Source organism: Felis catus, chromosome E2 (genome assembly GCF_018350175.1).
Source record: "Felis catus isolate Fca126 chromosome E2, F.catus_Fca126_mat1.0, whole genome shotgun sequence".
Taxonomy (NCBI): domain Eukaryota; kingdom Metazoa; phylum Chordata; class Mammalia; order Carnivora; family Felidae; genus Felis; species Felis catus.
Window position 1 is genome coordinate 14964198 of NC_058382.1, and position 20712 is coordinate 14984909.

At 50.6% G+C, this 20712-nt stretch overlaps 1 protein-coding gene across 5 annotated transcripts; it reads left to right on the forward strand.

Moving 5' to 3' along the window:
- Positions 1-5892: 5892 nt before the first annotated feature.
- FBXO27 (F-box protein 27) lies at positions 5893-12961 on the forward strand. Of its 5 annotated transcripts, none has more exons than XM_045046390.1 (6): positions 5893-6190; positions 6662-7044; positions 7200-7311; positions 7394-7489; positions 11230-11383; positions 12353-12961. In XM_045046390.1, exons 2-6 carry the CDS (start codon positions 6693-6695, stop codon positions 12542-12544), a joined length of 906 nt encoding a protein of 301 aa, XP_044902325.1. In that variant the 5' UTR covers positions 5893-6190; positions 6662-6692; the 3' UTR covers positions 12545-12961. The 5 variants fall into 5 exon arrangements, with proteins under 5 accessions (XP_044902325.1, XP_044902327.1, XP_023101155.2 ...); XM_045046392.1 differs by having other exon boundaries at positions 5913-6190; positions 12166-12496; XM_023245387.2 differs by having other exon boundaries at positions 5926-6190; positions 11248-11383.
- The last annotated feature ends 7751 nt before the right edge of the window (positions 12962-20712 follow it).

The window sequence follows — 20712 nt, forward strand, 5'->3', positions numbered from 1 at the left end:
TTTTCCCTTCCAGGAGTACTCCTTCCCCAGATATTGATAGGAGTTCATCCCTGATCCCTTTTCTAGCGCGGTTCAAATGTCAGCTTCTCAGTGGGGGCCCTGACTGCCCTGTCTGAAACTGCAACCTCGCCCCCTGTACCTGCCGGACCCTTCCCCTGCTTTATTTTCTTTTCCCATAGTGCTTACCATCCCCCTCCATTGTTCACTTATTTACATCCTCACCTATGTGTTTGTTTTCCGCTCCAAGAGGATAAACGCTCTGCCTGTTGCATTGGCTCCTGTGTCCCCAGTGCCTAGCCTGGCAAACAGTCAGGGCTCCATAAACGCTTGTGGAATTTGTGAATTAAGCGTGGCGTTTCCTCAGAGGCTCACAGTTCATTGGAACGAATTCTGCGTGGGGTTGCTGCATGATTCCTGGTATGGGCCATATCAGGAAATCAGTGCCCGACCCAGGGAGTAAAGGTGACAGTCCACGTTTAATTCGGGAAGAAACTGAGTTTCCGACAGAAGACAAATGATTCGCTTAGCTCGGGAGGGGCGGGGCTGGGTACACCTGCCTCCAGATCTGGTGGAGGGAATCGGCATTAGTGGGGATGTCGTTGCCCTGGGGAGGTAGGTTCCTGATGGGGATTCTGTCTCTGGCATACGAATGGGGACGCCGGGGGCTGCCTGGATTACCCTTGGATGACGGTTGAGGTTTCCTGAGCCAACATCCTACCTGCTGTGCGGGGCATCTGGTCAGGGCAGGGACGGAGGAAGGAGTCAGTCTCAGCTAGGGGTTGGCGCTCTGGGCTCAGGTGGAGGCAGGTGCCATGAACCCATGAACTTGGTGTTGAGCCCAGAGGGATCCTGAAGCCAAGACTGCCAGATTTCAAATCCTAGTTCTGACATCCCAGATGCCCCGCTGAGTATCTTCTTCCTCCAATCCCACCCCCTCCTCCCAGCCCTGGCTGCTCCTACACGTTTGTCCCACAATTATTATTTTTAAATGTTTATTTATTTTGAGAGAGAGAGAGAGAGAGAGAATATCCCAAGCAGGCTCCGCTGTTAGCGCTGAGCCCGAGTCAGGGCTTGATCCCATGAACCGAGAGTCATGACCTGAGCCAAAATCAAGAGTCAGGCGCTTAACCACCTGAGCTACCCAGGCGCCCGTGTCCCACAATTAGTACATGGCGTTGTTTCATGTGTCTTTGAGTTCTGTGTGAATGTCGTATTCTGCCGACCAGCCTGCAATTTCACGTTTGCCCCGAGGACATGCTTTTGCATTTGTCCCTGTGACTCTGTGATCTTCTTTTGTGTGTCAATAGTTAACTCTTACTTACCGCCCTTTAATAAAGTTTTATAAACTTTTTCATAAACGATTGCGTATCTTTTGTTGGGCTTTTTCGGAACCACCTCAAGTTTTCGTTGCTTCTGTCAGTGGAATTTTAATATATTTTTTAAATTTTTTAACATTTGTTTTTGAGAGACACAGGGAGACGGAGTGCAAGTCGGGTGGGGGGGGGGCAGAGCGAGAGGGAGACACAGAATCCGAAGCGGGCTCCAGGCTCTGAGCTGTCAGCACAGAGCCCGACGCGGGGCTCGAACCCATGAACCGTGAGATCGTGACCTGAGCTGAAGTCAGATGCTTAATCAAATGAACCACCCAGACGTCCCTTAATATTTTTAAATGTAAAAAACTCTTAATTCCAGTAAAATGTCAAATTTACCATCTTTTGTTTTTAAATTTTTTTTAAGAGGTACTTAGATATTTATTTATTGTCCAGTCAGTGCACATAAATATCCTTCTTGGTGTCTAAGTCCCTTATTTTTCTGTTCAGGTCCAGGAAACATCTTGTTCTTTATTATCAAATCTTCCATTCCTCACTCATTTCATATCTTCCCACTTGTACCATTTCTTTTTCAGACAGGGTACCAGTCATTTCTCCAGGAAGTCCTTGTTTCTGGGTGGCTCAGTCTGTTGAGTTTCTGATTTCGGCTCAGGAAATTTTTTTTTTTAATGTTTATTTATTTTTGAGAGAGAGAGAGAGATCAAGTGAGAGCGGGGGAGGGGCAGAGAGCGAGGGAGACACAGGATCTGAAGCAGGCTCCAGGTTCTGAGCTGTCAGCATAGAGCCCGATGCGGGGCTCGAACGCACGAACTGCGTGATCATGACCTGAGCTGGAATCGGATGCTCAACCGACTGAGCCACTCAGGTGCCCCAAAGAAATATATATATATTTTAATATTTGTTTCTTTTTGCAAGAGAGAGAGAGGGAGACACAGAATCAAAACCAGGCTCCAGGCTCTGAGCTGTCAGCACGGGGCTCGAACCCACAAACTGAGATCATGACCTGAGCCACCCCAGTGCTCCTCCCACTGGATTTTTTTTGAAAAATCCCAGACATCATAGCATTTCCTCCAAAGTCCCTCAGTATTTATCTTTAAAAGATAAGGCTTCTCTCTTTTTTTTTTTTTTTTAATTTTTTTAACATTTATTTATTTTTGAGAGAGAGAGAGAAAGAGTGCAAGCAGGGGAGGGGCAGAAAGAGAGGGAGACACAGAATCCAACAAAGAAGGCTCCAGGCTCTGAGCTGTCTGCACAGAGCCCAACGCAGGCTCGAACTCATGAGCTGCGAGACCATGACCTGAGCTTAAGGTGGACGCTCAACCGACTGAGCCACGCAGGCGCCCCATTCTCTCTCCCTTTGAAAACAAAACCACAATACATACCATTGTCACACTTGAATGCTCACTTGATCTGTTATTTTGGATATTCCAGCTAGACAGTCCCACGGGCTACAGACAGGCCGCCCCTCCCAGCCTCTCCTGCTCCTCACCGCCTCCACTCCCTGCAGACACTCTGAACCCACTGCCCTCCCCCCAACACACACACACACACACACACACACACCCCTCACCTGGCCCCATTCCTTTTCAAAGGCTGCTAGGTGTGGTCCCCCTCCAGGTAGGCTGCTGTTTTGATCCTTCAGAGCCGCTTATTTTGTTGGTGTGTTTAACCTTGAAAACTGGGTCTGGTCCAACTTTCCTTAAGGTCTTGATTACATCGAAGTGTGGCTTCAGTTGGAGGTATTACTGCTTGAGGGCGAAGAAGGTCTGTGGGTTCTGTGGCTCTTTAGTTTATTATTGGGGATGCGTGGTGACCCCCCCGAGAGGCTGGATTGCGTGGAGAGCCTAGAGGGCTTTACGCTGAGGTCCTAGCTTCTCCCCTGCCCTAGGGAAAGGTGGGCGGTTCACGGAGGGCTGAATCGCCTTAAGAAAGGAGCTAGATTATCCCCGATTGAGCGCTGTCCGGACAAATCCTACCTTGGGGAGTCGGCCTCGGTCCAGACACCACTCCACCCTTCAAAGAGCAGAGTTTTAACCCTTCACCTGCTCCCTCCCACTTTCCCTCCCTACAAAAGACCAATTCACTGTCAAGTTTCCTTTCCTGGAATCAAAATACAGCCAGTGGCTGGACAGAAGAGGTGGGGGCATGGGAGCCAAGCTGTCGAGCCTTTAATGCCCTTGGAATTAATTGTGCAGCCTACCTCCCAATGCCCCAAGGTTCCAGAGTTTTCTATTTCTGCAAACTGGCTTGGCAGGTTTCCCCCCCAACAACCTCCCAAACACACCTCCTGGGGAGAGATGCCCGTATCCCCGCTCAGGAGGCCCTTCCCACCCCATCCCCATCAGAGCCAACGCCCTGATGTATAGTAGATCATTTCCCAAGCTGCCTTTACTATTTTGAAAGGAAATACTTGGATAATGAAACCTGCCTCCACAGATAATTCTTAAAATGTTAATAAAATAACCCTAAGTATCATGTAAAAGGTGAGACAAAAGGAGAGACACAATTTTCCAAACCCCCTGGGAACTTGTCACCCGGGCAGACCTGATGATTCAGAAACCGCGTTTTCAAAGTCCCTCCCCCCACCCCCGGGATTCGATGTAGCCCCAGGATACTCCTCCCCCTCTGTGGGGATCCCTGAAGCTCCATAAAACTAGATTCAGAGATTTTCTGGTTTTGTGAATTGGAGAATAACGGCTCAAGCCCCCACCCAGCCAAGTGGTCTTCCAATTGACCCAGGAGTTGAATTCTGGGACAACTGTGTTAACACACTTCATATTCACACGCAAAATGGAACTGGTTTCTGGGTTCAGGTTAACAGGCTTTCGTCCTCCTATGTGAGAATGCACAGGACCTCGATGAGGAGGAGGAATCCAGGACAGTTCTCTGCTGAGTGACATTGTCCTGTGCGTGACTTCCCAGCGACACCCTCCCCCCATTCCTGTGGCACCAAAATGCCCCCACAGTTTTCCCAAATGGCCCCTGGGCTTCTTTGCACACCACCACCCTCCTGGGAGCCATTATTCTGCAATCACTATTACCTTACCTTCTAGACGGTAGGGACTTCTTTATATTTGTTTTTATTTTGTTTTGTTTTCAAGATTTTATTTTTAAATAATCTCTGCATCCAACGTGAGGCTCAAACTCACAACCCTGAGATCAAGAGTCGCACGCGTTACCAACTGAGCCGGCCAGGTGCCCCGCCTTGTTTTTCTTTTCTTTTTTTATTTGAGAGAGAGAGAGAGAAGAGAATCTTAAGTAGGCTCCACGCTCAGCACGGAGCCCAATGTGGGGCTCGATCCCATGACCCTGGGATCATGACCGGAGCGGAAATCAAGAGTCAGACCCCCCCAACCCACTGAGCCACCCAGGCGCCCCTGTTTTTCTTTTTTAATCAGAGTACAACTTGGGATGTAACTCCAGGAGTTCACAGAGACTGCCTCGGAGAAGAACTGGGGAAGGGAAGGAATCTGACTTGTCAGTGTTGTCCTTTTATCCGACTTTGTTTTTAAAGTTCAAAAAAAAAAAATCTTAAAAAAAAAAAGAACCTTTTTGAGCTCACATATGGGTCATAACCAATCTTCATAAGTTCATCATCAAAGAGATTTCCGCAGTTTACTTCTTCCGTGAAAACAACAATTTCAGTTATGGACAGAAGGGTGTAATGGCTGGGATTTGCTTCAAATTGTCCGGGGGCTGGGGGGGGGGGGGGGAGCAAGCAGATAGGAGTGGAACTGAAACCAGACAGGCCAGGAGTAACTGTGGAGCTGGAGTTGGGTGCTCCCTACTCTGTCCCACTTTTGGACGGGTTTGAAAACATCAAAAGTTTATTGAAAATGTATGCATTGGAAAGAAACAGGCCAGTGGAATAGTCAATTTATGTCTCAGAATTAAGGGTCTCCCACCCGGGCTGCTGGTGCCTATTGCCCTCCCTAGTCTATTCTTCCACAGCGTTAATTACCTTCTAACACACTATGTAATTTGCATGTCAGATCTATTGTTCATCGTGGCCCCCGTGCACTGTAGTCTGGCTTAAAGCTTAATGATAAAACTGCTTCATTCTTTTCTGTTTATGGAGAGGCTTTTCGGGATTGGCAGGAGATTGTATTTTCAATTATTTCCCCAACACTCTACAATTTGCTGATTATGTCTTCTGTTCATCATATAAGCTCCACGTGGACACGGATCCATGTCTGGTTCTATTTCTTGATATTTATAATTACATGTGTGGCTTACACTTCGCTCTTACTGGGATAGACTTAGTATAGAGGTTAAAAGGGATTCTGGAGCCAGTCTGGCTGGGTTCAAATCCCAGCTCCGTCACCTGCTAGCCGGGTGACCACAAAGCAAGTCTGCCCGCCTGTTTTCTCGCCTGTGAAGGGGCACACAGCAGTACCTACCTCAGGGGGTTGCTACCCTGACTGGTAGTAAGACGCTCCGTAAAGCTTGGCTGGAGTTACTTCTGGTGAGAACACCCATTTTTGGAGCCAGATAGATACGCGTGTGGCTCCTACCCCACCTGTTTTCGCCTGTGAAATGGGGCTAACCTTGCCCCGCCATAAAGGTGATGGGGATTTTTAAAGGAGTGAACGGGCGTGAGGCCTCCCTCCCGGATGCCTGACCAAAATAACTGCAGTCGAAGCGACAGGGGGCCTCCCGCCCGGATGCCTGACCAAAATAACGGCAGTTGTTCCTCGCCAGGCGTCTTCCGGCCGGGTTAAGGGACACTCCAAGAGGCGGGAGGGTGCGGACGGACCCAGGATCCCGGCGGCCCCCACCCCTCCCCCGTCTGCGGCGTCAGGTCCGGATCCGTGGTTCTCCCACCGTGGGAAGACCCCCCCCCCCCAGGAGGGGATCTGGCAAGTATAGGGATGGGGAGGGAGGGGCTGGCTGGGGGCGGAGGAGCGCTGGGAGGATGGAGGGAGGGGAGCGCGGGGACCAACCAGCCAGAGGGAGGATGGGGGCGGGGAGTGGGAAAGCTGGCGAAGAAGGGAGGGGCCGGCGAGTAAAAGGGTGGAGGAGGGGAGGGGGGTGCGAGGGGACAGGTGAGGGCGAGCGGGCGAGGGGCCCCGGCGCTGACCCAAGGTGGGACTCGGGGGCTGGCCGGCCCTGGCAGGGGGGCGCGGGGCGGGGTGGAGAGGCTGCGGGGAAGGACGGGTCGGGAGCCTAGGGCTCGGCACCTGGGGACTGAGACGGGGCGTGGCGGGGCCGGGGAGGCGGCCGGCGGCCCGGGGGTGCGGCGGGCGGGGGCGGGGCCGGCGGAGGCTGCGCGCGCGCGCGCCGCCGCCGTGGCTGCGGGCCGCTGACTCCGCGACCTTACCCTCCCGCAGTCGACGCCGCGCCTGGCGCGGGGTGGGGAACATGGGCGCCTCGGCCTCCAGGGGTCGGCCCGCCCGGGTCCCCGCGCCGGAGCCCGAACCCGAGGAGGCGCTGGACCTGAGCCAACTGCCGCCCGAGCTGCTCCTGGTGGTGCTGAGCCACGTGCCCCCACGCACGCTGCTGGGGTGCTGCCGCCGGGTGTGTCGGGGCTGGCGCGCCCTGGTGGACGGCCAGGCCCTGTGGCTGCTCATCCTGGCCCGGGACCACGGCGCCCTGCTGCCGCTCGCCCGCAGCTGCCTGCCCCCCGCCCGCGACGGCCGGCCCTGCCTCCTGGGCCGCTTCTGCGAGCGCCGACCGATCGGACGCAACCTCATCCGCAATCCCTGCGGCCAGGGTGGGGAACGCAGGCTGGGCGGGGGGTGGGGGCGGTCTACCTCCCGGGAGCCGGTGGGAGGGGCCGGGGGCGGAGCCTCATCGGAGCCGGTGGGAGGCGGCGGCCGGCTGGTGGGCGGGCGAGGAACTTGGGCGCAAGCCTTTTTTATTTAACAGAAGGCCTCCGGAAATGGATGGTGCAGCACGGTGGGGACGGCTGGGTGGTGGAGGTAAACAGGTCAACGGTGCCTGGGGCCCCCTCGCAGACCTGCTTCGTGTCTTCCTTCAGGTGAATGCCCCTACCCCGCAAGGGCCAGGGCCGTTGTGAGCAAGACCTGCCTCTTCTAGTGACCTTTCTTCCTCTTTACTAGCTGGTGTCGCAAGAAGCAGGTCTTGGACCTGGAGGAGGAGGGCTTATGGCCAGAGCTGCTAGATAGTGGCAAGATTGAGATTTGTGTCTCCGACTGGTGAGTATGATGATAAAAACAGCCCTTTGCTCAGCTCTGACCACCTGCGCCGCGCCGTGACCATTGCATGGGTGACTTCATTTAGGCCTTCTGTAGCAAACCCTGACAGATAAAGTGAAGATCAGGGAGGCGAATGACTTAACCCCTCCCCTCCTCCACCCCTCTCCCGGGGAACTGGATTGCAAGATGCCAGATTGGAATCCAAGTACCGAGGGCTTGGCCCAGACCAGTCTGGTCTGTGAATGAGATGCTCCTTGCCGTAGGAGGAGGCACTGGAGGATAGTTAGCTAAGTTTACTTTCTGGAGCCAGACTTTCCAAGTCCAGATCGTGGCTCTGCAACTTTCTGGCTTTGGGTGAGTCACAGCGTGCCTCAGTTTCCCCATCTTTACAAGGTAGGGTTACATGTCAGGTACATAGCCAGTGCTTTATAAGCGTGAACTGTTTTAGCGTTTTGTGTTTTGAGCCTTGATCCTGTGAGAACGTGTATTTCAAGACCTCAGAGCTTTAAGAGAGTTTCAGGAGCATTTGAGAGGTTCCGAAAGAGGAGGCGATTTGCCCTGGTGGCACAGCTAGGGCTCCGTGAGACCTGGCATGAGGCTCAGACCCCTCTGACTCCAGAGCTCATCGTGCTCTGTAGTGATGGTCTTGAAACTGGAGTACCTGAAGACTTTTCAAGGGATACATGACCCAGATAATTTTTAAGGGAGGCAGTTCCAGATCTGCTACAGCTGTGTTCCCTGTTCTAAAATTACCAGCTACACATCACATCTTGGAGGGGAGCAATCATATGGTTGTCCTTTCCTGGCCCTTTCTCACAGTCCGCCAGTTTTTACAGAAAAACCAAGCCCCTCACTAGGGTGTGTGGTCCCCCCGGATGTAAAGACTTCTGGAGAGTCAGGCAGAGTGACCGCTTGAAATTTCAGCCTTACCTAATTCACTTTTAATTAAAGGCACCGTAACTCCCCCTGCCCTGCAAATCCATCTCATTGGTGGGGGTGGGGGGTGGGGGGTGGAATTTACAATAAAATTGGTTGTTTGTTTTGTTTTTTTCAACGTTTATTTATTTTTGAGACAGAGAGACAGAGCATGAACGGGGGAGGGGCAGAGAGAGAGGGAGACACAGAATTGGAAGCAGGCTCCAGGCTCTGAGCCATCAGCCCAGAGTCCGACGTGGGGCTCGAACTCACGGACCGTGAGATCGTGACCTGAGCTGAAGTCGGGCGCTTGACCGACTGAGCCACCCAGGCGCCCCTAAAATTGGTTTTTAACGTAATCGTTAGTTCTCAAACTTTTGTAGCCTGTGTGCTGTTCTGGTCAACCGTGTACCATTTGATTGTAATAATCAGCGGGTCCCAAATTTTGCTCTGCATTACGCAGGAGCATTGAAAACTCCCAGCGCCCAGGTCACCCTCCATACCAATGAAATCAGAGTGTCTAGGGGTGAGAGCCAGGTATCAGGATCTGTGAGAAGTTTCGTGCTGACTGTAAAATTAGAGGGTTGCAACCCCCAGGACCATCCTTACTTCTGACGCCCGCTGCAGGTTTGGGGGATTCCCCAAACCAACCTCAGGTTCAGTAATTCACAGGAAAGACTCCTAGAACTCACCAAACTATTATGTAATTACAGTTTATTACAAGGAAAACCTAACCGGCATCATCCACGGGAAATACCAAACCCAGACCTTCTATTGTTCATGTTGGTAGGGTATCATGTTGGTAGGGTATCCACTATGACCCAAGGTCCCCAGGCAGACAGAGATAACTCCCGGCAGCCATAATATTCCAAAGGTCCAGAGATGACCTCCCAGAAGCTGAGAGCAGAGGCCATCCGTACCTTGGGACAAGGCTAAATTCTTTTCTATGCAATATCTTTTCAACAATTCCAGATGATTCCAATCCACAGCAAAGGCCGGGAGCCACTACTGGGTAATAATTCAGTCCCAAAGGAAAAATGTGAACGCTTAGAGCTTTATGGTCACAGGAAAAAAATTTTTAATTTCTTTTTCTTCTTCCTTTTTTTCTTTTTTCTTCTTTTTTGTTTGTTTTGTTTTGAGAGAAAAAGAGCAAGTCCAAGTAGGAGCGAGGCAGAGGGAGACGCAGAATCTTAAGCAGGCTTCACACCCAGCACGAAGCTGGGCACGGGGCTCGATCTCACAACCGTGAGATCCTGACCTGAGCCAAAACCAAGAGTCAGATGCTTAACCGACTGAGCCACCCAGGTGCCCCCCCCCATCAATTTCTATTCACATATACATTTTGGTCTGCGGTTGGCATAGAGCAGTGTGAAAGGGCAACCAAAAAGTCAGGAGAAAATAAAAATGTCACTATCACATGAGGACAAAATTGTGTGGCCGATGGAGAGCGGACGTCTGATTCTAAGAACAATATGAAGTCTCTGAAGGAAGAAACTTATGTGTATTTTTTTCAGTTTTTTGAATGTTTATTTTTGAGGGGGGGGGCAGAGAGAGGGAGACACAGAATCCGACTCAGGCTCCAGGCTCTGAGCTGTCGGCACAGAGCCCGACGCGGGATTGGAGCCCCCGAGCTGCGAGATCACACCCAGCCGACTGAGCCACCCAGGCGCCCCTTATTTGTGTATTTTTGTAGTCCGTTACCCTTAAGTTGTAAACTTTGACTTCTAGCATCAAAAGGGTACATATTTTATTTTATTTAAGTGTACATATTTTAGATGTGCAGCTCAGTGAGTTATCACACTGATAACATCCGTGTTACCAGCCCCTTTCCCATCACTACACACCCGAGAGTAGTTGCCGTCCTGAATTCTGTTAGAATAGGTAAGTTTTGTCAAGTTTTGTCCATTTTTGTACTCGGGACAGAGAGAGTCCTATGGCATATAATGTGTATCTGGCTTCTTCTTCTTCTTCTTCTTCTTTTTTTTTTTTTTTGTTTATTTTTGAGAGAGCACAAGTGGGGTAGGGGCAGAGAGAGGGGGAGACACAGGATCCAAAGCAGGCTCTGGGCTAAACGCAGAGAGCCCGATGCGGGGCTCGAACTCATGAACTGTGAGATCATGACCTGAGCCAAAGTCAGACACTTAACTGACTGAGCCACCCAGGCACCCCTCCCCTGGTCGTTTTAAATGACTGACATGAAAATTATCTTTTAAAATATCAACATGCAGGGGCACCTGGATGGCTCAGTGGATTAAGCTGACTTCGGCTCAGGTCATGATCTCACGGTTCATGAGTTCGAGCCCCGCATCCGGCTCTGTGGTGACAGCTTGGAACCTGGAGCCTGGAGCCTGCTTCGGATTCTGTGTTCCCCTCTCTCTCCGCCCCTTCCCTGCTCATGCTCCGTCCTTCTCTTTCAAAATCAGATAAACATTAAAAACATTTTTTTAAATAAAAACGCAATGGAAAAATAAAACGTCGGTGTATACATTGGACAGTGGTACGTCTTTTGCCACCATTTAAACGTAGAAAGAGCACTTTCCATTGTCACCTGAATAATATGGGAGGAGGTGCGTTGAAGACCAGTGCTCCAGGTCACTGTTCAGAAAACGGATGTGCTTGCAGACCAGCCGGGGAACTCCGTTTAATGCAGAGTCTGCTTCACGGGGTCTGCGGTGGGGCCAAGCTCCCAGGGGACGCTGGGCGTGCTACAAAATTTGTGTATGCAAATTTTGGATTTGCATACATGGGGAGACCATTTCGGGGGGGGGGGGGCGGGGAGGCAGGCAGACACCCAAAGAGACAAATGGGCTAGTCCAGCCTTCAAGGCCTCCCTCCCTCCACAGGTGGGGAGCCCGACACGACAGTGGCTGTATGTACCGACTCCTTGTCCAACTTCTAGATGCCAACCAGACGGTCCTGGATAAATTCTCTGCCATGCCTGTTCCCATCCAGCAGTGGAACAACAATGTCTGCTTTCAGGTGAGTCTCTGACAGGGACACGGGGAGAGGGTGGTGGGGCCTGGGACGGTTATCTGTTGCATAACAAATGACCCCAAAACTTAGTGGCTTTACGTCAACGGCAGTCATTTTGGTACTTCTTGTGGTTTCCTTTCTTTTATTTAATGTTTGTTTTTGAGAGAGAAAGAGCGCATGCGCAAGGGAGCGGGGAAGGGGCTGGGGGGGGGGGAGGGCGGCGGACAGAGGATCCACGGCCTCCGCGCCCACCGCGGTGAGCTGGACGCAGGGCTCGAACTCACGAACCGTGAGATCCCGACCTGAGCTGAAATCAGACGCTCAACTGACTGAGCCTCCCAGGCGCCCCATCTTCTCGTGGTTTCTATAAGGAGGGCTCTGTTGGGTGCTTCTGGTTCCCGTGTGTGTGAACAGCGGCTGGTGGCTTCGTCGAGTCCCAGAGAGCTTTGGTGTGCGTTGTCTCTGCCAGGGCTGGTTTGGATTTCCTTGTGGCATGGCCACCTCAGGGCAGCCAGACTGCTTCCTGGTGGCTCAGGATCCCTCGAGGAGGGTTCTAGAGAATCCAGGAGAAGCTGCCCTGCCTTTTCCGACCCAGCTTTGGCACTCACTTGGCGACGGTCACTTAGCATCACTTCCGCCACCCTCCGGGTTACAGACAGACCCACCCAGGCTCAAGGGGGCGGGAGTTAGAATGAGGAACCGTGTGATTCCATCTGCCAGAGAGCCCCACTCCCAGCTTTCGAGAAGAAGGCCGTGGCACAACAGGCTGATCTCTCCTTTACCCGCAGGTCACCCACGTGTTCTCTGACATCAAGATAGGCGTCCGCTTTGTGTCCTTCGAACACTGGGGCCAGGACACGCAGTTCTGGGCGGGTCACTATGGAGCTCGTGTGACCAACTCCAGCGTAGTCGTGCGGGCCCGTCTGTCTTAGTCGAGCGCTGTCCTTGCAAAACAACCTGACCTATGCCTTCCAGAACCTGGGACCGTTGGCCAGGCCTTCTCATGAACCAAGGACATGTACCTCCTGGCATCCTGGATACTCCAGAATCCGTTCGAGGGTCCTGCTGGGCCCCCCTCTTCAGGTTCTGGAAACTGCTAGAAGGAAGAAAGTTCCTCCATCACATCTACCTACTGCTGTTGTAGGGCAGGGGGGACGACACAGGTGAGCACCCAGGAATGCTGGTCCTGGAGAGGGCTCTTCACCCTCACCCCGGAGGTCCTCTGATTCAACCCCAACCCCCCTCTACCCTTGTCTCCTCTTGTTTCTGCTTCGGGGGGTTCATTGGTCCCTTTTGGGCACCCCCCTCATCTCTGAAGTAGAATCTTGTCCTCGTGGCTGGGAAGATTCCAGACACCTTGGGTGACGAACTTCACCTCCTGAAGCTTCGGGGTTGGGACCAGATCTCGCAGTTGAAAGTCAACTAGCTCAAAAAACGTTTGGAGATCCTCAAGGACCCCTGGGATTGTGTGGTGTATAAAATTATTTTTTACTTTGAAACGTTTCGCGAACGTTGGGAGAATAATATATCCGCAACGGCTACCTGCCGGTCACATGGAATAAATTTATTATTTTGCCAAAAGTACCTGGGATCTTTTCGGTACGAGTCTGATGTTACTGTCTTGGTTACTGCTTGGTCCGAAAAAACAAACTGTCCCGGCGGAGGAGGGAAAACTACAGAAGAAAACCCCAATGGAAGGTGTTTCAGCAGGAAAGAACGGAAGAGTTAGAACAGTATTATTTCCCAAGCCCCAAGGAAACCATCGATTCAGACAAAGCTTTTCAACCAGGGTCAAAAGTATTAGGCAGACAGTGGATGTAGGTACAGGAATCACACTGGCAACGCAGTTGTGACTTTCTAATGTTTATTTTTGAGAGGGAGACAGAGCATGAGTCGGGGAGGGGCAGAGGGAGAGGGAGACCCAGAATCCGAAGCAGGCTCCAGCCTCTTGAGTGGTCAGCGCAGAGCCCGACATGGGGCTCGAACTCGTGAACCGTGAGATCATGACCTGCGCTGAAGTCGGATGCTTAACCGACTGAGCCACCCAGGTGCCCCTGGGACTTTCTAGATGGAGCCAGGGTTAGGCTGTCCTCACACCAGTCCAGGGTCACGGCTCACTCACTGCTGGTGGGTCAGTGATATGTTCTAGGTCTCTCTCTCTTTGTTTTAAGATTTTATTTTTATTTTATTTTATTTTTAAATGTTCGTTTTTGAGAGAGAGAGAGTGCGAGCGCAGGCGGGGGGAATGGGCAGAGAGAGAGAGGGACAGGATTTGCAGAACCAAAGCAGGTTCTGCGCTGACAGCAGAGAGCCTGATGTGGGGCTCGATCATGACCTGAGCCAAAGTCGGACGCTCAACCGACTGAGCCACCCAGGCACCCCAAGATTTTATTTTTAAATAATCTCTGCACCCAGCATGGAGCTTGAACTCATAACCCTCAGACCAAGAGTTGCGTGCTCTACTGAGTGAGCGAGCCAGGCGCCCCTAGATGTCCTGGGTGTTCTGATGTGATCCACATGAAGTGGGTCTCAGCGTATTCCACCCGGAACTGCTCGCTTGGAGGGTCAGGCCGTCAGCCCCGTCTTGCCATAGGAGGAAAACACCGGCAAAGAGGCAACCAGACGAGCCCAGAAGTGGCTTTTTTTTTTTTTTTTTTGCCAGTTTCTTAAAAAAGGAGTTGCGACAGGTTGAAACAGACCTAAGAGTCGTGACCAGATGGAGTGTGTGGGCCTGGAGTAAAGACTGGTTTGGACAATTCAGCTCTAGAGAGTATTTTTGGGTCAACTGGGGGAATTTGGATATGAGGAATATGAAAAACATTTACAGGAAGGAAAAGGTAGAGGCCATTGCTTTAAAAAAAAAAGGCAGCAATATAATTTTTTTTTAATCTAATTTATTTTTGAGAGAGAGAGAGAGAGATACGGACAGAGCGCGAGTGGGGGAGGGACAGAGAGAGAGAGAGAGACACAGAACCCGAAGCAGGCTCCAGGCCCCAAGCTGTCACCTCAGAGCCTGACCGTCCGACGCAGGGCTCGAACCCACAAACTGTGTAATCGTGACTTGCGCCGAAGTTGGATGCTTAACCGACTGAGCCACCCAGGCGCCCCAAGCAGCCATATAATTTAATTTAACTTTGGCACCTATATTGTATGTATACACCTACGTGTGTGTGTGTGTGTGTGTGTGTGTGTGCGCGCGTGCGCGCCCCCAAGTTAAATGATACTACTTTGTGCGCACACACGTGCATGCACGTATTTCTATCCTGGAGTACCTTCTGAATGTGCATGTGTATATAGGTAGGTAGGTAGGTGTATACATGCAGAAGAATAAGATATTAACTATGGAGGCACCTGGCTGGCTCATTCAGTAGAGCGTGTGACTCTTGATCTAGGGTTGTGAGTTCAAGCCGTACGTTGGTCACAGAGCTTACTTAAAATTAAAAAAAAAACAAAAAGCCAGTGAACTACAGGGTTACGGGGTTACTGCCGTGATGATCTCTGGTAGTGGTGACTTTGTATTTATTTTGCTTATCTGTAGTTCTCTTTTTCTGAGTGTGTAGGTGTATTAGAAGAAATACAAGAAGACATGGAAAGTGCCCTCCAATGCAGTTCCCCCCCCCAGAACTAATCTTTTTATTTATTTTTATTTATGTTTGTAAATTTTTTAATTTATTTATTTATTTTTTTTTAATTTTTTTTTAACGTTTATTTATTTTTGAGACAGAGAGAGACAGAGCATGAACGGGGGAGGGTCAGAGAGAGAGGGAGACACAGAATCTGAAACAGGCTCCAGGCTCTGAGCCGTCAGCACAGAGCCTGACGCGGGGCTCGAACCCACCGACCGCGAGATCGTGACCTGAGCCGAAGTCGGACGCTTAACCGACCAAGCCACCCAGGCGCCCCTGTAAGTTTTTTTAAAGGTTATTTAATTTTGAGAGAGAGAGAGAAAGTGAGAGTGGAGGAGGGGCAGAGAGAAAGGGGGAGAGAGAGAATCCAAGCAGGCCCTGCACTGTCAGCACAGAGCTTGGATCCATGAACCGTGAGATCACGACCTGAGCTGAAGTCGGATGCTTAACCGACTGAGCCACCCAGGCGCCCCTATTTAGTTACTTATTTATTTAACGAGATCTTTACACCCAAGGTGGGGCTTGAACTCACAACCTGGAGATCAAGAGTCACATGCCCTATGCCAGCCTGGCGCCCCCAGAAATAACCACGTTTAAAGGCATCTTTGCCGACAGAGTGTTCGCTTATTTTATTTTGTCATGGAGAATTTGAAATATAAACAAAAGCAAAGAGAAGAGTATTGTAACCTCCGTGTATCTATCTCCCAGCAAAAGTTTTACCATCTTATGGCCAGTCCTCCATCCACATCCCCATGGATTCTCCCCTCTTCCATATTATTTTTTTAATATGTTTATATTTTGCAACAACTTCAAACTTAACAGAGAAGTTGTAGGTATGGCACAAAGATTTTTTGCCCCTGAAACACCTAATACATTTTCATCATCACAGCAAAATTCTTGAGTGTGTATTCTCTATGTATGAGGTCATTCTCCTGTAAGACTACAATATAGCAATGCAAACCATGACAGTCATGTCAATTCAGTGACTGCCCCCAAAGAGCTAACCTAGCTGGCCTCCCCTTAAAAAGGACTGATTGCAGTGTGTCTGGGTGGCTCCGTTGGTTAAGTGTCTGACTTTGGCTCAGGTCATGATCTCACGGGTCGTGGGTTTGAGCCCCGCGGGGGGCTCTGTGCTGACAGCTCGGAGTCTGGAGCCTGCTTCGGATTCTGTGTCTCCCTCTCTCTCTGCCCCTCCCCTGCTTGCACTCTGTCTTTCTCTGTCTCTCAAAAATGAATACACGTTAAAAAAAAATTAATTAAGAGAGAGAGAAGCCTGATTGCAACATTGGCTCATGGCTGACATCTGGGAAAGTGAATTTTGGAGGTTTTCCCTGCCATTACCTAACCGGTCAGGGTGGCTCACTGCACAAATATTTAGTATGGTTTATGGTAAACGCTTGCTTTCATTCTGGGAGTTTGGAATTTGGGTACGAGCCAGGACCCCCCCCCCAACCCTGGGAAACCCTAGGGTCCTGAGTCTCTGATGACCTTCCCTGGATATCACACACCTGCTGGGTCAGGAGTACACTCTGTGTGACCCCTCAGGGAAGGGAGAGGACACGAGGAACCGGCACATGGATTCTTCCGGGCTGTCTGTGTCTTTCCCCCTTATTATCTAGCTGTGCGTGCAGTTACACCACTGCGGTCAGTCTCAGGAGTGAGTATAACTATATACTGAGTTTCAGGAGCGTTTCTGGCAATTATCTGAGCATGAGGGTCATCTTGGGATTATACACACACACACACACACACGCACAGTGGTGGCGGCGGTGGGGCTGAAGATCCTGACTAAAATATCTGGGGAGAAGGGAGAGGAGTGAGGGATGAAGACACCTAGGTGATGTCTGTTGTAAGAGATAAGCCACCTATGGGATTAAAACACTAGGCCCCACCCTTGGGGAGTTGGCTCACAGGATCCCCTCACTGACTCGGGCAGGTGCCAGCCACGGTGAAGAAAATAACTCAGCCTGGTGACGCCTTGGGTGTTTCCCACCTTCTCCCAGGCAGGAGGAGAAAAGGCCCAAACATTCCCCCAGATGAGTTTGGGGTCAAAGCCAATAAACGTGGGGCACCTCGGTGGCTCAGTCGGTTGAGCGTCCAACTTCGGCTCAGGTCATGATCTCACGGTTGGGGAGTTTGAGCCCCGCGTCGAGTTCTTTGCTGTCAGCGCAGGGTCGGCTTCGGATCCTCGTCCCCCTCACTCTCTACCCCTCCCCTGCACGTGCTCTCTTTCTCTTTCTTAAAAATAAATAAAACGTTAAAAAAAAAAAGACAGTAAATGTTAGTTTGTAGTTGCTGTCTACTCTAGGTGGGAGGAGAAAGGGGCCAAATTCCCCAAAGACAGACTTCAGTTGAACTGAAAGGTTTGAAAGTTTGCCTTGTGTTCTCCTCTACGTGGGAGGACAACTGGTTAAATCCATTCCCCGGGTGGATCAAAGTTTTAGGTAAACCCAAGGGAGGATGGAAAAGAAACTTGCCAGCCCTTCAGCCTGGAGGCCACAGCAGCCCCTCCTACCCCACCAGGATCTCTGAGCAGCCGTGATGTTAACCTGGTAAACACTGAATTAAATGCTAAATTCTCTCTTTTTCTTTCTTTGCTTGCTTGTTTTTTTTTTCTTTATTTGCTTTCTTCTTTCACTTTCTTTCTTTCCTTTTTTCCTTCCTTTTTTCTCTTCTTTCTTTTACTTCCTTCTTCCTTTCCTTCTTCCTCTTTATCTTTCTTTCTTCCTCTCCTTTCTTTCTCTACTTCTTCTTCTTTCTCTCCTTTCTTTCCTTCTTTCTTTCTTTCTTTCTTTCTTTCTTTCTTTCTTTCAAGCAGGCTCCAAGCCCAATATGGGGCTTGAACTCATGACCCTGAGATCAACAGTCGCATGCTCTACCGACCGGGCCGGGCGCCCCAGTGCTGAATTTACTTTTAGGGATTTGAGTAAACTTGTAATGAGGTGGGGGAAAGGGGGGAACATTTATAATCCAATGCTATCCATCAATTATATCTCAAAGAAAAAGGGAAATGTGAAAAATGGCTTTGTATTTTTTTTAATTTTTTTTTTTTACATTTATTTATTTTTGAGACAGAGAGAGACAGAGCATGAACGGGGGAGGGGCAGAGAGAGAGGGAGACACAGAATCGGAAGCAGGCTCCAGGCTCCGAGCCATCAGCCCAGAGCCTGATGTGGGGCTCGAACTCACGGACCGCGAGATCGTGACCTGGGCTGAAGTCGGACGCTCAACCGACTGAGCCACCCAGGCGCCCCGGCTTTGTATTTTAACGGCCATTTCATCTGGATGTATGATTAAAATAATCAATGATCAATGTCTACCTATATGTATATATACCCATATGTGTGTGTGTGTGTGTGTGTGTGTGTGTGTGTTTTCTGTTTATTATGACAGCTTGACGGCTTAAAAGACCTTCTTGACTGGGGAGACAGTGTGCCTCCTGGCTGATTCTTAGAGACCACAAAGAACCCTACAGGAGCCCGTCTGTAGTAGGAAAACAAACCAATCCCGAGCCAGACCTCCTCCACGTGGCTCCAGCACCCCCGGGGCAATATTCCTCTGCTTCACCCCCCCAGGGCTGGGTGCCAGGCAACTAGGAACCACCCCTGTAGTCTGAGTCGTGAAATCATGCACGCTGACCGGTCCCAAATGGTTCACCCTGCCCTGCCTTTCCCCAGGACACCCCAACAAAAGTGGTGGCCTAAACCTTCCCCCACCTAGGTCTCGCCTCTCGCCTCCCGGCCACACTGTGTCTTTCCCATGTGGCCCTGTGCGGCCCACCTCCTGTCTCTGGGACCTGTGAGTGTAATAAACTGATTTCCTGAGCCTCTCCTCTGTCTCCCCTTGTGCCTGCACCCCCACACCCCACAGACCATCTCGTGAGAGAATACGAAACAATATAATGTCATGTGCTTGTAATATACACTGGAGAGATTATCCGGGTCAGGGAAGTGTGTGTGTGTGTGTGTGTGTGTGTGTGAGAGACACTGTCTTGTTTTTGCCGCCAATGGGGGTATTGGAAACAGAACGAGTACAAGGCTCCGTAAATGATATTTGCTATAATTTTGGCCTATTAGAGCCTTTGGAGAAAAGGAGACAATATGAAAATTGGAGGCCATCTTCAGTCTACAAGCAGATAACATGTGGAACAGTTTTGGTTTGCTGATGAGGCCTTGTGGAAATCACATGCCTGACCCTCCGTGGCTGTTGATTTTCCAGCCTGGTGCACACACACACGCACACACACACACACGTATATATCGTATACCTGAAAAAGTCTTTATTTTGCCTTTGTTTGATTGTTAGTTCTTTTTTTTTAAACAGAATTTTTCTTTTTTTTTTTTTTTTGAAAAATGTTTAAAGTTCATTTTATTTATTTATTTAGAAAGAGAGAGAGAGCCCGTGAGGGAGGGGCAAGAGAGAGAGGGAGAGGGAGAGACAGAAACCCAAGCAGGCTCCACGCTGTCGGCACAGAACTCACGAACCACGAGATCACGACCTGAGCCGAAATCAAGAGTCCGAGGCTTAACCAACTGAGCCATCCAGACGCCCCTAAACAGAATTTTTCTTTGAGAGCAGTTTCAGGTTCTTAGCGAAACTGAGCAGGAAGCACCGATCCCGATCCCCTATATCCTCTCCCCGCACACAGGCCAGCCCCCCCCCCCCCCCCGCCGCCACCGCTACCAACAACTCCCACCAGAGAGGGACTCTTGTGACAATCCATGAGTGTACGTCCACACTTTACTTATGACCCAGTGTCCACTGGTCAGCCTGGATGTCCTGCGTTGAGTGGGTTGAATGGGTTTGGACGAACGTACACTGATACGCACATTAGTGGACGTGTATCCACATTATAGTATCATGCAGAATAGTTTCACTGCTCTGCCTCTTGATCACCCCCTCCTCCTGACCCCTGGCAACCGCTGACCTTTTACTGGCTCCTTTGTTTTGCCTTCCAGGATGTCATGGCTGAAATCATACAGTAGGTAGCCTTCTTCAGCTTGGCGTCTTTCGCTTAGTGATAATGCATTTAAGGTTCAGCTCTTTTTTTTTTTTTTTTTTTAGCGTTTATTGATTTTTGAGACAGAGAAAGACAGAGCGTGGGTGGGGGAGGAGCAGAGAGGGAGGGAGACACCGAATCCCAAGCAGGCTCCAGGCTCCGAGCTGTCAGCACAGAGCCCCACGCGGGGCTCGAACCCACAAACTGGGAGATCATGACCTGAGCCGAAGCCAGACGCATCAACCGACTGAGCCACCCAGGCGCTCCCTGTCTCCTCACTGCCTTGGAGTGTATCCTTTCGAGTAGATCGATTTGAGCTCTAAGACTGATAAGGTACCAAGGGCTTAGGGAAGCTTTTCTCATCATTTGGACTTGGAACAAGATCTTCGGGTTCCTTCACAGAGCTCTGCCTCTGCCAAAGAAAAGCCTCTGGCTTTTTTGGATTCCTGAATTCACAGATCCTAATTGCCTGGACCTGACTCTAAGCCAAAACCTGACATTGTCTGCTGTGGACTGTTTCCTTCTCAGCTTGAACTGTGCTCCGTGGAAAGCAGGCATGCCCTCAAGGAACAGGGCTTAACTCTGGGAGGCTGGCAGATTTAAGACGCCCCTCTGTGGGACCCTAAGCTGTTCAAACATCCTGGATGCTGGCTGGACCATCTGGGTCACCTAAGAATGCCCACAGGAAAAGGCTTCTTTTTTAGCGGAAC

Coding starts and splice junctions, on each gene's coding strand:
- FBXO27 (XM_045046390.1), top strand. CDS start 6,693: ATGGGCGCCTCGGCCTCCAGGGGTCGGCCCGCCCGGGTCCCCGCGCCG. Junction 7,045..7,199: donor CCGCAATCCCTGCGGCCAGG/GTGGGGAACGCA, acceptor TTTATTTAACAG/AAGGCCTCCGGAAATGGATG. Junction 11,384..12,352: donor ACAACAATGTCTGCTTTCAG/GTGAGTCTCTGA, acceptor TATGCCTTCCAG/AACCTGGGACCGTTGGCCAG.